A 15,902-nucleotide genomic window follows, 5' to 3' on the forward strand; every position below is an offset into this window, starting at 1 on the left:
GATGTTCTAAATATCTTTATAAATATTTCAAGGAGGAATCTTCTTAACATTTCTTTAAGAAAGAGTGGCTCTGTTAATACTATAACTTCAATTTTTTTTTTTTTGATGTGCTTAATCCTGGTGTGAGTCAAGTCTAAATTTCACTTTGTTTTAATATCACTGTTTAGAAACATCTGATCATACACTTTGACACTTGGTTACCTTTAACAAGATATTGTTTACTTTATCATTACCTTTGTTAGTTGACCTCCGGTTCCGAGCTAGTACTGACATTGACCGACTGAGATCTAACATACCACGCTCTCGAAGCGCCCAATCCCTGAAGAATGCTGACACCAGTGGAACAGAGGACAAACTTACCATTATGGCTCAGATGTTCTGGATAGCCGTGTCCCTGCTCGAGTCTGATTTTGAGTATGAGTTTCTGTTGGCTGTACAGCTCTTAGAGAGGGTAAGTCACAAAATGAAATATTATGTCCATTGTAAATTGAAAACTTTGTAATGCAAGGGTTGTAGAAGATTTTAAAATTAATGTTACAGACCTACAGCAGAGGTCTTTTAAATAGGGACACTGTGTAATATTTCAAATATGCCTCATTTTGATTGTGCCTTACTGAGGTATGAATCCTGCAGAAATAGCTTGTTTTTAACTGGTCAACAAAATTTTCAATATGTCTATTGCTATCTGATTTTGTCCATCGTCTTGCGATGTGCATAGTTTGTTGGTCATAACCTTTTGAACATTTTCAACTTCTTCTATGAACTGCTGAACCAATTTCAACCAATTTTAGCATAAAGCATATATCAACAACAAAAATTCTGAATTTCATATTCCCCGCCCTCCTGGTGACTAAGGTGAAAATGCATTAATTCTTTGAAAATATTCTTTTTTGCTCCTGGGCATCTGGGTGGCAAATAGGGGACAAAGTCGTATTTAGCAATGATGGTGGTTTTTTTTGTGAATTCTTGACAACTGGGTCAAGAGTTCTGGTGCTAGGCAGTGCTCTATTGATCCTGTAGAGAAATTGAGAGGACTTATTTCTCCTTTGCTATTCATCTGTGATAATTAGACACTGTAAAATAATGTAATTGATAGGTAAATAAATCAAATACCACGATAAAAGGAATTATACAAGGATTTTTAATGTATGATACATGTACTAAAAGTATTTTATAGTTTTTACTGGTCAAGTTTACTTGTCATTAATAGATAAGTAAAAGTGAGACAAAATACCTTATATTTTTACATTAAATGTTATTCATAGACCAAGAAAGGCCAATGTGTGAGGGATTAGGGGATACTATAATTATGTTGTTTAGCCTGGTGATAGTGACAAAGAGTGTATTAGCACTGGCAAGTACAGGAACTTTATGAGTTGTTGCTGAGGCTAGACTAATAATTTTGTTGATCCCTAATCATCCTATTTCTCTTGATTTGGGGCAACGTTTCTTCATCAATCAGTTTGTTTATTAGCTCCTCCGAGCCAAGGGCTCAAAGAGCTAATGCTATGGCCATTTGTGCGGTGTGCGTAAACTTTTTAGAATATGGGCCATAACTCAAGAACCTCTTGGCCAATTATTGTCAAATTTGTCACAGGGTATCCTTGGCCCAAGGGCTCCGGTTTATACTTAAACTAGGGTTGTGACCCTTAAACAAGGGGAGATAATTAGGAAAATAGAAACAAAAGTACTGGTTGCTAAAAAATCTTCTCAAGAACCACAGGGCAGATTATCACCAAACTTACACAAAAGGATGAGGATATGTTGTAGATTAAAAATTATACGAGGCATCACCCTGGGGCAAAGGGCGTGGTCTCAAGGTCACTTCAAAGTTGACCAAAAATTACATTTTTATTAAAATGTTGATATTTTGCCTACTATAAGGACTAGGGTCATCAAATCTTGTCAGTTGATCATCTAAGGACCTCATGTCATGTTGACTCAAAAGTAGGTCATGGTGACCTACTTTTTAAATTTTGTGGTCATTCTTTTTCAAAATGATTCAGAGGCATATTTTGAACAATTTAAGGCCTATGATCATCAAACTTTTTCAGTTGATGTATCTTGGGTCCTCGGAGTACCTCAATTAAAAAGTAGGTCACCTTAACCTACTTTTTGAATTTAATGGCTAATCATTTTCAAAACAATTAAAGTCATTAATTCCAGTAATGAGAGGTTTAGAATCATTAAATCTTGTAAGATGATGCATCTTGGGGCCATAAAACATATTTATTAAAAGTAGGTCACAGTGACCTACTTTTTAGCTCACCTGAGCCAAAGGCTCAAGTGAGCTTTTTCTGATCACTTTTTGTCCGGCGTCTGTCTGTCTGTCCATCTGTCTGTAAACTTTTAACATTTTCAACTCCTTCTCAAGAACCACTGGGCCAATTTCAACCAAACTTGCCACAAAGTATCCTTGGGTGAAGGGGATTCAAGTTTGTTCAAATGAAGGGCCACGCCCTCTTTCAAGGGGAGATAATAAAGAATTAGTGAAAAATTAATAGCATCTTTTAAAAATCTTCTTCTCAAGAACCACAGGGCCAGGAAAGCTGAATCTCAGGTGGAAGCATCCTCAGGTAGTGTAGATTCAAGTTTATTCAAATCATGACCCCCGGGGGTAGGGCGGGGCCACAATGGAGGATCAAAGTTTTACATAGAAATATATGGAAAAAAACCTTTAAAAATCTTCTTCTCAAGAACAGCAAAGCCATGATGAGTCATATTGATATGGAGGCATCCTCAGGTAGTGTAGATTCAAGTTTGTTCAAATCATGACCCCCGGGGATTGAGCAGGGCCACAATGGAGGATCAAAGTTTTACATTGAAATATATAGGAAAAATCTTTAAAAATCTTCTTCTCAAAAACAGCAAAGCCATGATGAGTCATATTGATATGGAGGCATCCTCAGGTAGTGTAGATTCAAGTTTGTTCAAATCATGACCCCCTGGGGTAGGGTGGGGCCACAATGGAGGATCAAAGTTTTACATAGAAATATATAGGAAAAATCTTTAAAGATCTTCTTCTCAAGAACAGCAAAGCCATGAAGATTCATATTTATATAAAAGCATCCTCGGGTAGTGTAGATTCAAGTTTGTTCAAATCATGACCCCCGGGGATTGAGCAGGGCCACAATGGAGGATCAAAGTTTTACATTGAAATATATAGGAAAAATCTTTAAAAATCTTCTTCTCAAAAACAGCAAAGCCATGATGAGTCATATTGATATGGAGGCATCCTCAGGTAGTGTAGATTCAAGTTTGTTCAAATCATGACCCCCTGGGGTAGGGTGGGGCCACAATGGAGGATCAAAGTTTTACATAGAAATATATAGGAAAAAATCTTTAAAGATCTTCTTCTCAAGAACAGCAAAGCCATGAAGATTCATATTTATATAAAAGCATCCTCGGGTAGTGTAGATTCAAGTTTGTTCAAATCATGACCCCCGGGGGTAGGGTGGGGCCACAATGGAGGATCAAAGTTTTACATAGAAATATATAGGAAAAATCTTTAAAGATCTTCTCAAGAAAAGCAAAGCCATGATGATTCATATTTATATAAAAGCATCCTCGGGTAGTGTAGATTCAAGTTTGTTCAAATCATAACCCCAAGGGGTAGGGTGGGGCCACAATGGAGGATCAAAGTTTTACATAGAAATATATAGGAAAAATCTTTAAAAATCTTCTTCTCAAAAACAGCAAAGCCATGATGAGTCATATTTAAATAAAAGCATCCTCGGGTAGTGTAGATTCAAGTTTGTTCAAATCATAACCCCAAGGGGTAGGGTGGGGCCACAATGGAGGATCAAAGTTTTACATAGAAATATATAGGAAAAATCTTTAAAGATCTTCTTCTCAAGAACAGCAAAGCCATGATGAGTCATATTTATATGGAAGCATTCTCAGGTAATGTAGATTCAAGTTTGTCCTAATCATGACCCCTGGGGGTAGGGCGGGGCCACTATGGAGGATCAAAGTTTTACATAGAAATATACATGTATAGGAAAAATTTTTAAAATCTTCTTCTCAGGAACAGCAACACCCTGATTGATCTTATTTATGTGGAAGCATCCTGAGGTAGTGTAGATTCTATTTTGTTCAAATCATGACCCCCGGGGATAGGGTGGGGCCATAATGGAGGATAAAAGTCTTAAATAGAAATATATAGGAAAATATCTACTTCTGAAGAACTGCAAAGCCATGATTAGTCATTTTGATATGGAAACATCCTCTGGTAGAGTAGATTCAAGTTTGTTAAAATGATGACCCCCCGGGGATAGGGTCGGGCCACAATGGGGGATTGAAAATTTTACATAGGAACATATAGGGAAATATCTTCTTCTCAAGAACTGAAAATCATGTTTAGTCATTTTGATATGAAAGAATCCTAAGGTAGTGTAAATTCAGTTTTGTTCAAATCATGACCCCCGGGGGTAGGGCGGGGCCACAATGGAGGATCAAAATTTTACATAGAAATATATGGAAAAAAACCTTTAAAAATCTTCTTCTCAAGAATAGAAAAGCTATGTGTAGTCATATAGATATGGAAGTTTCCTCAGGTAGTGTAGATTCAAGTTTGTACAAATGATGACCCCGGGATAGGGAGGAGCCACAATGGAGGATCAAATTTTTACAAAGGAATATATGGGAAAATTTTTTAAAAATCTTCTCAAGTACAACAAAGCCATTTGTTATATTGACAATGAAAGCATCATCAGGAAGTTTAAAATTCAAGCTCATCTTGGGTCCTCATAGTATGTCATCTGAAAAGTAGGTCACTGTGACCTACTTTTGAAATTTTATGGTTATAATTTTTAATATATTTTAGGTATTAATTGGCTTAGAATCATCAAACTTAGTTGATGCATCTTGGGTCCTCAGAGAATGACAAGTGATAATTAGGTCACCATGTCCTACTCCCAGGTACTAATTGGCTTAGAATCATCTTGGGTTCTCAGAGTGTTTCATCTAAAATGTAAGTCATGATGACCTACTTTTGGAATTTCAAGGCTTTATCTAAATATACAGGATACTTAGAGGCTTCAAATAGAAGTGATAGATTGTACAGTTTATCAGAAGAGTGATTCAAGGCCCTTAGGCCTCTTGTTTTGTTTTATTATTGACTTGTAAGAATCCTTTACAGAGTAGTATTATACTCAGGTGATGTTTATGGCCTTGATCCTCTTGTTGTTTAGAGTTCAGTGCACTTTTTTCAAAAGGGTATGATGTTATCATTAGGGATGGCAATTTCTAACCGGTTACTCAGTAGGAACGATGGTAATCAGTTAGAAAATCTGTAATTGGTTAGTCGGAAAGAAATAAAATTTGTGTCAATTTGAACACAATTTCCTAAAAATTCAATTAAAAAAACACAAATATATATATATGAAACTTAAGTATTTTCACCTATCTATTCAAGCTGATTTGGAGATATTTAAGCCTCTCTGAATTGACATTTGGGGGATAATTGGTCAGTTTTCTAGATGTTATTTGTTGTTTAAAGACCCTGTCGTTACCAAGTCTGTCCTGTGATTCTTTAATGATTTTATCTAAATGATCGTTGAGTATGGTGAACTGATTATAATGTGTTTTTACCTCTCTTTCCTATGAAATTACCTATCTAACTATATTATAAAACAAACATTGTAAATTAATCGATAATTCAGACTTAATACTTAATTTTGAGTATTGTGACAATGCAGAATGAGCTTACAAGACATTTCTTTTTTTTAAAATGAATCTGAGACTTCCAGCATGTTTCATGAGTATTTTAAAGCCATGTATAGTGTATTTTTGCTTTGCTATTAAAATTGAAATAAAATATAAATAGTGTACTGAGCAAATATAAACAGAATACTTCTACATGTAACATCTTTATAGCCTTGTTTATTTGAGTATAGCGCTTGCAAGGATGAAATATGTCGAGAATTTTAGATACGATTAACCGATTAATCGGTCGGAACGTCTTGCAGTTAACTGAATGGCAATTCTGTATTCAATTGCCATCCCTAGTTATCATATACATGTAAGCTACAATGGATATCTTACAAATGGAGGCATGTTTTCTGTAATGTAGATTCTGCAACATATTCAACCAGAGAGGACAGATTGTAGAGAGAGACTGGAGAAAATCCAGCAGCAAATAAAATGGACTAACTTCCTTGGTGTCCAAACTCTACTGCTCAAGGTAAGAATTTTGATTAAATCTTTTGTATTGAACTTCAATGTCTTGAATACTGTTAAATTTTTTAACAAGGATATGTTGAAGGATGGTCCTGATTGGATAACTACAGTATGTTGAATATTAACATCATTATTATGAAAAAAATTTTGACAGTCCCACATTGTTTGAGGTATTGAGATTTGACTGTACCAAGGGGGTACATGTATTTCTAAGCTGATTGAAAGAATCATGCCATTTAGTGCCTATTTTAATATTTTCATCTTGTTTCAGATGGAAATTCTTCATTGTAAAAATGTTGATGGAGGTGTTTTCTTTAACAGGGTTTCACATCCTCAGTGACAATGGAAGCTGTGTGGTCTCTGTTGTCAAGGTTAACCATCAGTATTAATGCCCCTGTGGTGGACCCCACAGAAAACCTGGGTATGTAATAAGTAAATAACACATCAAAGCAACATAAATGCTTATCATTAAGGGTTGTGTGAAAAAAGGATTTTCAGGAAGTATTTGAGTTTTGTGGAGAAGCATAGTCTTTCATATAAAACATGATGACATTCTGACTTCAGGCTTCCCTATAAATGTGATAGCATTATTGCCAGTTCTTGTCCAGAATTACGAAAATCCAAGTCAGAAGTGCCGAGATGCTGCTGATCATATAGTTCAGGTAAATTCTTCATTGATTGATAATGATTGCCATTAATGTTATACATGTATTACTAACATTTATCACTTTTAACTCAACTAGTTCAAACCTTTTGTGATGTAATTATGATCCTGAAAGTTAAAGAAGTACAAAAATCAGAAATAACTAGAAATTGATGTAGCTGAGTCAGGGTGACACCTTGAATGTAAAAAAATGAGTTTGTTTCTAGATTTGCTCTCAAAAGTCTGACCGACTGAACAATCTTGGAACTGTGATGTCCCTATACAGCCGTGGTACATTTGGTAAAGACAGCTTCCAGTGGACCAAGTGTGTCATTAAGTACGTCCTGGATGTTTATGCCTCAGCCAGCCTTAGTATGATCAGCTTCCTGGTGGAGGTGGGCCTTAATTGTACAATAACATGTATAGTCACATTCAGATTTACTTACAGACTACTCAAGACATGGGGAGATACTATCCACTCAATGTCTTCTGAACTCTTGCTTAAGTGACATCAAACTTGCTACATTGGTTGCTTTTATGGAGTAGATAATATCTTTAATTTTGAGATCAAATGGTCAAAGGTCAGGGGTCAAACTGGACCTAGGAAGATATTGACCACTCAATTTCTTGAGGATTCTTTGCATGACAGACATCCAACTTGGTACTCTGGCTTCCCTAAAGGAGTAGATAGTTCTGTGGAATTTGAGGCCAAAGGTCAAGGGTCAAACTGGACATATAAATATATATTGATAACTCAGTATCTTGTGAACCCTTTGATTGACAGACATCAAACATAATACACTGGTTTCCTTTAAAATATTTTAACCCTTATGAACTTTGAGGTTACATGGTCAAAAGTCAAGGATCAAACTTACCAAGACATGGGAAGAGATTTAATGCTCCATATCTTCAGGACCCTTTGTTTGACTGACATCAAAATTTGTAAATTGCTTACCATTAGAGAATAGATGACCCTATTGATTTTGAGGTCACAAGGTCAAAGGGTAAGGTTAAACTGAACATATGAAGCTACAGACTGCTTAGTATCCTTAGACCCCTTGCTTGACAAACATGAAACTTGGTATATTGGTTCCTTTCAAAAGTAGATGATGACCTTTTTGAGGTCAGAAAGTTCATAGTCAAACTGGACATATGAAGCTTCTGACCAGTTAGTATCTTAAGAACCCTTGCTTGACAGACATTGAACTTGGTAGGAAAGTTTAGAAGTAAATTACCCCTAATGATTTCGAGGTCTGATATAGATGTTTGCCTGTTTGCCCATTACTGTTACATAACCTATTTTCTCTATATCACTACAGACATTCTAAATTTAAAGTTGATCCTTTTTTATACTGCAACATGCAAGGCATAATTGTTTCTAAAACATTTCTTGTCCTCTGACCATTGCATTTCCCCCTTGATTATATACTCTTGAGATGTCCAGTGTTATCCTCTCTCTGTTTACAGGTTTTGGAGAAGGGACCTAACAGCTACCAATCCTCAGTGTTCCAGATTTTACACTGTATGGTCCACTATATTGATGTCAGTTCCCCCTCATCCTCCATCCTTAACTCGGAGCTCATCCAGGTCATCAGTAAACATGTTGAGGTCAGATTTCTTACTTCTGTCTCCTGATGTAAGATGTATAATTTTCAGTTGCACAAAGTTTCTTTAAAGAAAATATTCATTTTTCCTAATTTCAAATCTGCACTAAAAGGTAGTAAAAGTGCTTTGATTAAATGATTTGATAAATTGATGACCTTCTATTCTCAGTGTATTTAATTAAATATTTTTTTGAATAAAGTAAATTTGGTTTGCTTTGTTTATACCTGAATTGTGAATTGTTGAACAATGTGGGAATATACATCTTAATGCACAAATACTATGATTTTATAAAGGGTTCACATCACAAGGAGGCCTTGAAGATCCTGAAGTTAGCAGTGACTCGATCCTCTACCTTGGCGGCAGCCCCTCTGTCCACCACCAACACCAGCACCCATGACTACAATCCACCAGTGACTCATACATCCTTTGCAGAGGCGGAGATGTTCATGACCAAAAAGGAGTTACCAGGTTGTGTTATATTCACTTTAAAATTTTCTGTCTGACACTAAAATTGTAGGTTGTAGATCTTTTCTCATACAGTACATTTCTGATATTAGGAAGGACACTGGATTTTTCTATTGATATGAGAACAGTGCCTATTGTTGGTCGTAACTTTGTCAACACAAGTATTCATGGTCCACTGACTGAGCAACCCACCTCACTGGAGGTTCCCACTTCACCCACCAGGAAAGGTACGGGGGATGGAGAATCCTGCTGGAGGAAACCTCAGAATTCACAGGTACTACAATATACATGTAATAGTCAAACAGGGGCTTCATTGTGAGGTCACAGGTGAGGGGTCAAATTTCTTAGTTCATCTCATTCACTTTTAAAATACATGTATTAGTTTTATGCATATTATTTTTGTGTGTGTGTTTTCCAGCCTCGAGTGCGTGAAAGATTGGCAGAACTCCTGACTTGCTATGGACAGAAACGTCTTCCCAAGAGCCCCTCTGTAAGTACATGTCTTCAGATTCTAATGGTAGAACAGAGTCATGGCATGTCCCTAACTTGTTATTGTATTAGTATTATGTCACCATTTAATATGTCTATTTTAAAAGAAATCTAGTAAAGTTTGTATCTAGGATTACATGTAGTTTAGCATAATTGTAAAATGAAATTTAACTAATGACTGTATAGTTTGAATGATATACCATACTTCAAAAGTATAACATTTTCTATGGCTAACATCGCTTGCAGTATTCACAGCATAAACTCTGCTGCATATGCTGCTTAGAATTACAAAGTGTGATACTTATATATGCTTCAAAGGGAAACCCATGTTTCACTTTGTATTTACCATTACTCTTTAGTGTGTGTTTTTTCTGACACAGAGATTTTTTTCTAAAATCAAATTTGCTTCAGCTTTTGGAAAGGAATTTGAGAAGTTCGGAGCACGATTTCTACATATTTAAATTTGCATGTTTTGAAATCCCTCTCCTTACACCATTGTGTGTAGACACATTTCTAGTAATATATTTTGTAAATGTTAATACTGTGCTACTAGAGCAATGACATGACATTTGTTTACTAACCTTGCATACTTTAGGATACTGTTATTAACAAGGTAAGAGAAGCCTTCGGAACTCGGTGCAGAAACAGGGAAGCAAGGCTGGTAATAAACAAATCTAACTTTTGCATGTTTTTTTTTTTAATATCAGAAGTTGCAGAACTTTCAGTTCTATCACATCAAATTATCAGTCAGAATCTTTATATATTTAACTGATACTGATAAATAACTGTCTTGCATTAAATTTTGTAATCCGGGTCTTTGTAAATTTCATTGAATTACCAGCCTGCTCTCCCTTTCTGTATCAGCATATTTAATTCAGCATGTTGAACATTAATTAATAGCCAATTGTAGGGTCTTGTCAGATGCATGCTTGGTTTAAATAAATCCTTATATATACAGTATGTACATACACCTTCCTTGTATGTCAGTATTGGTCAAAAAAGTTTGCTTATTGTATTGTCTGCTTCGTTATACCAGATTCTATACAACAAATTATAAAATTAAGTGTGTACGTAAGTTTGGAAAGGAACTGAGTAATACAGGGTTAAAACAAAGGTTGTCAGTGTAGATATAAAATGTCATGTTGTCATTAAACAGATGAAAGGGAAATGGTTTCTATATAATTCTGTCTTTTTGAAGGATCTTAGTTAATCTTCGCTTTTTCTCGGAGCAAATCAAGTATGCAGCTGTTTTATACTTAAATCACAGAATCCTCCAAATTTAGCACACACACATTGTATTGGATTGGGATTACCATTAAAAAAAAAGAAGGAGAAGAAAGGAAACTTGTTTTACAGAGAGTACATTTTGTATATTAACTAAACTGCTAGATTGCAGAGCTTAAGGAGTTGTTAGGTCTAACTGAATTTCATTGGTTGATTTTAGGTAATATTCAGCCAATCCAGCGACACTTTAGATCACCAACAGAGTGTAGCCTCCAGTGGAGAGGAAACATCCACAGCTGATGGTGGATCCAGTGAGTAGAATTATAGGATATGATATGTTTTAATTTCTTGGTAATGGATATGGATAGATATTGTGTTGGAATAATTTTGAATTGGTAATGATTTTTTTTTTTATTTTCAGGTGACATTATGAATGAACCAAATGTGAATGACATCAACATGACCATTAAAGGATTTGACTTCCTTAATGAGGAGGATTCGGTTCAGTTTCATTTTGTCTTAAATACTTTAATACTTTTATTAATTTGATGAAATACAGTTGAAATTGATTTGGGAACTTTGAAATTACTATAAGCAGTGTATAGTGAAACTGTTACTTCTTATCTTGAGTAGTAATTTTTAAGCAGTGTTTCTACATTGGAACTAAAATGATGAAAGAAATCAATGAAAAATTGACTGAAATTTAGAAATGTAAAAACAAGAAAAGCTGAATTGTGTAAATTTTGATAGAAATTTTGACACTGTTTATGTAGGACCCTGATTACTATTCTTCCTTGGATACCATCAAGCCCTATGCTATAACATCATCAGAGAGAGACAACAGGCCTACTCGAGGTTATGGCAGTGTGCCTGATCTTAAACTACTGGATAGCCTCTCCACAACCTCAGAGAAAGTGGTGTCACCTAGTGATAGCATCAGTCTCAGAGAGGAGAGAATGTCTGATGTAAGAGTTATATCCCTTAGACTGTAGTCAATTATAACAAAATTTGTTCAGATTGTCAAAAAATTTAGTATTAAAATACTAATTTAAGCTTTCTATACAGTCAGAAACAAATGAGGAGGATAGACTGTCCTCTGATTTACCTGGAGGGACCACCATTGTTGTGCCTCACCCTGGTCTAGATAACAACAGTCGTCCTGGAAGCCCAGATACTACATCTTCGTAAGTCACATCCTATTATTCCTATAATGTTAGAAAAAATCTTTTTTAAAAATATTATTCAGCCTTTTCAGATTTATTTTAGTTAACAAGACAAGTGTGTGTATGTGTAACACAGTATAAACAAGATCTAGTGAATGGTGTCTTTAATTAACAGACACAGTCTCCATAGTGAAGAAAGTGGGAGTGATATTGATATGGTGGACATAGGGTCCAATTCAGCCTCTCCCAGCTTTAACCAGGCCAAGGAGACATTTGTATTTATGACATTACAAAATGATGAGGTAGAGGATGTTTGGAGGGCACACATAGCCAAGGTGATGTCGGAGTCCTCGGCTGTTCTCACTGTCAAGACATCGCAGATCTTCCCTAGACTTTACAGGGTAGGAGACCAGTTTATCTTAATCAACCAGATTCTAAGGATATGATATTTGTTCTATAGGTTCCTTTAAGAAATCACAGTGGTCAAGATTTTTTTTTTTTTGGTATTTTATTATGACATATGAATGGATAATTGAAATTCAGTTTCAAAAATTCAGGAGCTTAGAAGACGCCTTGACACTATGACAAAGGAGGCGTGTTACTACATCTCAAAGACAGAATCTCTGAAGCACATGGCTACACAGTTCAATATCCTTGTTTAACATTCAAAATGTAGAATATACATGTATATACCCGCTGATAAAAAATCCAACACATAGTATATCTGTATATCAATAATTTCTTTAACAAACTTTAAGACAAATAATGGACTTGATTTTCCTGCACATGGAGTGCCCTTTCTTCTATGTTGACTCTGATACAGTAAGTAAATAATGGCAGGTATATGTACGATGAATGGTCATGAAACATTTCAAATCTTAATCTATAAGCAATGTACAAAACTAACATGCAAGCATTTCTGTTAACATTTTTACGGTGAAAAAAAAACAACAAACAAAAACAACAACAAAACAACTAATACTAGAGTTTATGATTTAGTTGACAGGAAGTAGAACTGTTGAGAAGCATAAGCTTAGTGTGTTGGAGATCCAGGACTATTATGAAACTTACTGCATGAGGAAGGATCTGGCAGAGCAGGTATGGAGGTCCCTAAAGGGTTTCACTATTAAAATATAGATATTAGATTTACCTGTGTCCTAACCAAGGTATAGCAGATATGTCTTCATTTTCATGGTAAACTTATCCCAGAAAATGACTTTCTTTGAGGTATCTTAAATATTCAACACACACTTGAAAGAAAAACAAATTTATATTACTCCCTTAATTGCACTAAATTTCTTTTGTAGAGTCTGGAAGTGATAAAGTCCTCCATAAAACAGGAATCCCTGGGGGACGGAGGCCAGGGAACTGCTGTCTGTAGTACTGACCAGGTATGTATGACAAGAACACCCCCAAACCCCCATTTAGCAGCTGAAGTACAGTGTATTGTTAGTGCTAAGTACAAGATTGTCTTTTCTCAGGAAATTATGTGACTTTTACATGTACATGTACGTTTATTTTAATTCTAGAAACTAGAGCTGTGTACAAAGCTGTATCGTGTGATCTTCCAGCTGGTATCCTTGTTTGAGAACTATGTCAAGCTGATGGACACGTTCCGATCTGTTACTTCATCTCCACAGGTAAATTTTTATTTTTCCCCATCTCCAGCAGTAAAGGAATATTATGGTATTTTGTGTATGAATTACTGTTACACAGTTTATTATTTTATGCCTTTAATGCTCTTAATGAATTGATCTTGTGTAATGATAAGCATCTATAATCAACCCTCAGTATCTCAAACTCAACAAGACTGAACAAATTCTGACAGACTGTGAAGCTTTGAAGCTTATGGGATCACCGATCTGTGCAGATTAATCATCAGATGGTAACCCAACAACCATCAATATAAGAATTATTAGGTTTTTTTAAATTAGATCAGGTTCCGTTCTCAGAAAATTCATGTTGATGATGCTTGGTGAAGCTGACTTAAACTTTAAAATTTCAAATATTAAGAAATACCGTTTTCTCACATCAGATAAGCTTTTAAGGAAAGTTAATACATGTGTGAGAGTGAACTTAACCACTGCTGCCATATGTACACACCGGCCACATGCAACACACAATCAAGATAGATTTAGCTTGATAAGACAACCTCTATTTATAGAATGGTGGAAAACTTCACTGCCTCACTATGTGCGCATAGTAAATGCGCACTTGTAGAAGCAGGATATAATTTGGTAAGCAGCAGACCTTGTCAGGTGGATGTTGCAGTATTTAGCATATAAAAGAATAAAAGGAAAAAAAATCGAAGATGACAATAAATGAAGTGATAGTATTGTGAATTTAAGTTAGAGATATCGAACAAAATAATCTGGAGAATGTTGTTCCAATTAAATCAAATGTGGATAATTAAATGCAATATCCTGACACTGAGGTTATACAGTGTTATACAAAGATGATTAAAAACCTGCTTTCCCTGTGTTTTAAAGACTTTTTAACTGCATGTAATAATATAATGCCAAATAATATTTCTGAACTTGTACTATAGCAGTTATTTCATGTGTGTTTCGAGTAAAACATTTCTGATCACTGCTTTAGAAATGAGCCTGGCACTCTGTACTTCTAAGTGCTTTGATTTTTACTATGAATGTTGTTCTCGTAAAAGTGGTTAATATTCATGTATAACTTTCAGATTGCAGACATGTCTCTACAAGTGTCATCGGTGCGGGCTGAGGTGTCACAAGCTCTTCAGGAAATGGAGAATGGCCAGGTCTCACCAATCAACACAGACTCTAGTAAAATCATAATGAAGGCAGAGGCGGTCACCAGTTTACTGGAGTACATCAATGGGCACCAGTTTGTGAAGGCTGTCCAACTATTGAGGTCATTTAGGTATTACGAGAGTTATACTGTATAGAATACATGTAAATGGTTACTGTCTTGAAATATTAACAATATTTTGGTGAAGGTAAGAAAATGTGGTAGAGGGAGAAGCTTGCTGCAATATTTGGGCGAGGGTAAGAAAATGTTTTAGAGGGTGAGGCTTGCTGCAATATTTGGGCAAGGGTAAGAAAAGGTTTTAGAGGGTGAGGCTTGCTGCAATATTTGGGCGAGGGTAAGAAAAGATTTTAGAGGGTGAGGCTTGCTGCAATATTTGGGCGAGGGTAAGAAAAGGTTTTAGAGGGTGAGGCTTGCTGAACCCTCTTTGCGTTTTTGACTTGAGCCAAAATATTACTTATATTTCAAGACAGTTTTACATTTGACCACCAAAATTAGCTACTTTCAACAAATTAAGGCACATCTCTGCTGTTGAACCTATGACACTTTGGAATAAACAGTCAATAAAGAGGACATCACGATGATGTCGGGATCCACAAGGGTATATTTTGACATGAACCTTTATTCTGTCAATGCAAGCAGTGGTGCAAGATTAAATGTTTAATTCTTTTGGATTTACTGCATGCAGTATTTTTTTATGTGTAGATTAATGACTGAAAATTTGATTTATCTGAAGATTTATAAAGGGTGAAATATATTAAATGGGTTTGTTAATATTCTTTCCCAGTTATTATCTCCTCACAGTTAGTTTTTAGCTCACCTGAGCTGAAAGCTCAAGTGAGCTTTTCTGATCACCCGTTGTCCGTCATCCGTCCGTCTGTCCGTCCGTCTGTAAACTTTTCACATTTTCAACTTCTTATCAAGAACCACTGGGCCAATTTTAACCAAACTTGGTACAAAGTATCCTTGGGTAAAGGGGAGTGTAAATTGTTTAAATAAAGGGCCAAGTCCCCTTACAAGGGGAGATAATCAAGAAAAGACAAAAATAGGGTGGGGTCATTAAAAAATCTTCTTCTCAAGAACCACTGGTCCAGAAAAGCTGAAACTTATATGGAAGTATCCTGGGGTAGTGTAGATTCTACATTCTTCAAATCATAACCCCCGGGGGTAGGGCGGGGTCACAATAGGGAATCCAAGTTTTACATTGAAATATATAAGAAAAATCTTTAAAAATCTTCTTCTCAAGAACCACTGGGCCAGAAAAGCTCAAACTTATATGGAAACATCCTGGGGTAGTGTAGATTCTAAATTGTTCAAATCATGACCCCTTGGGGTAGGGCGGAGCCACAATAGGG

General features: G+C 35.7%; 1 protein-coding gene across 1 annotated transcript in view; it reads left to right on the plus strand.

Moving 5' to 3' along the window:
• LOC133197155 (protein furry-like) overlaps positions 1 to 15,902 on the plus strand; it is a 40,010-nt gene that overhangs the window by 21,733 nt on the left and 2,375 nt on the right. Inside the window, exons 40-60 of the mRNA XM_061333028.1 lie at positions 243 to 451; positions 6,074 to 6,184; positions 6,502 to 6,601; positions 6,745 to 6,842; positions 7,051 to 7,218; positions 8,291 to 8,431; positions 8,722 to 8,896; positions 8,986 to 9,167; positions 9,312 to 9,383; positions 9,978 to 9,995; positions 10,827 to 10,917; positions 11,028 to 11,107; positions 11,380 to 11,571; positions 11,672 to 11,790; positions 11,945 to 12,170; positions 12,327 to 12,412; positions 12,528 to 12,591; positions 12,769 to 12,867; positions 13,077 to 13,160; positions 13,299 to 13,409; positions 14,462 to 14,661. Of these exons, the coding sequence (XP_061189012.1) occupies positions 243 to 451; positions 6,074 to 6,184; positions 6,502 to 6,601; positions 6,745 to 6,842; positions 7,051 to 7,218; positions 8,291 to 8,431; positions 8,722 to 8,896; positions 8,986 to 9,167; positions 9,312 to 9,383; positions 9,978 to 9,995; positions 10,827 to 10,917; positions 11,028 to 11,107; positions 11,380 to 11,571; positions 11,672 to 11,790; positions 11,945 to 12,170; positions 12,327 to 12,412; positions 12,528 to 12,591; positions 12,769 to 12,867; positions 13,077 to 13,160; positions 13,299 to 13,409; positions 14,462 to 14,661 (2,626 nt within the window). The remainder of the gene's footprint in view (positions 1 to 242; positions 452 to 6,073; positions 6,185 to 6,501; positions 6,602 to 6,744; positions 6,843 to 7,050; positions 7,219 to 8,290; positions 8,432 to 8,721; positions 8,897 to 8,985; positions 9,168 to 9,311; positions 9,384 to 9,977; positions 9,996 to 10,826; positions 10,918 to 11,027; positions 11,108 to 11,379; positions 11,572 to 11,671; positions 11,791 to 11,944; positions 12,171 to 12,326; positions 12,413 to 12,527; positions 12,592 to 12,768; positions 12,868 to 13,076; positions 13,161 to 13,298; positions 13,410 to 14,461; positions 14,662 to 15,902) is intronic.

Source organism: Saccostrea echinata, unplaced genomic scaffold, assembly GCF_033153115.1.
Source record: "Saccostrea echinata isolate AGI-Se365-2 ecotype Australia unplaced genomic scaffold, CSIRO_AGI_Sech_v1 ptg000030l, whole genome shotgun sequence".
NCBI classification, from domain to species: Eukaryota; Metazoa; Mollusca; class Bivalvia; order Ostreida; family Ostreidae; genus Saccostrea; species Saccostrea echinata.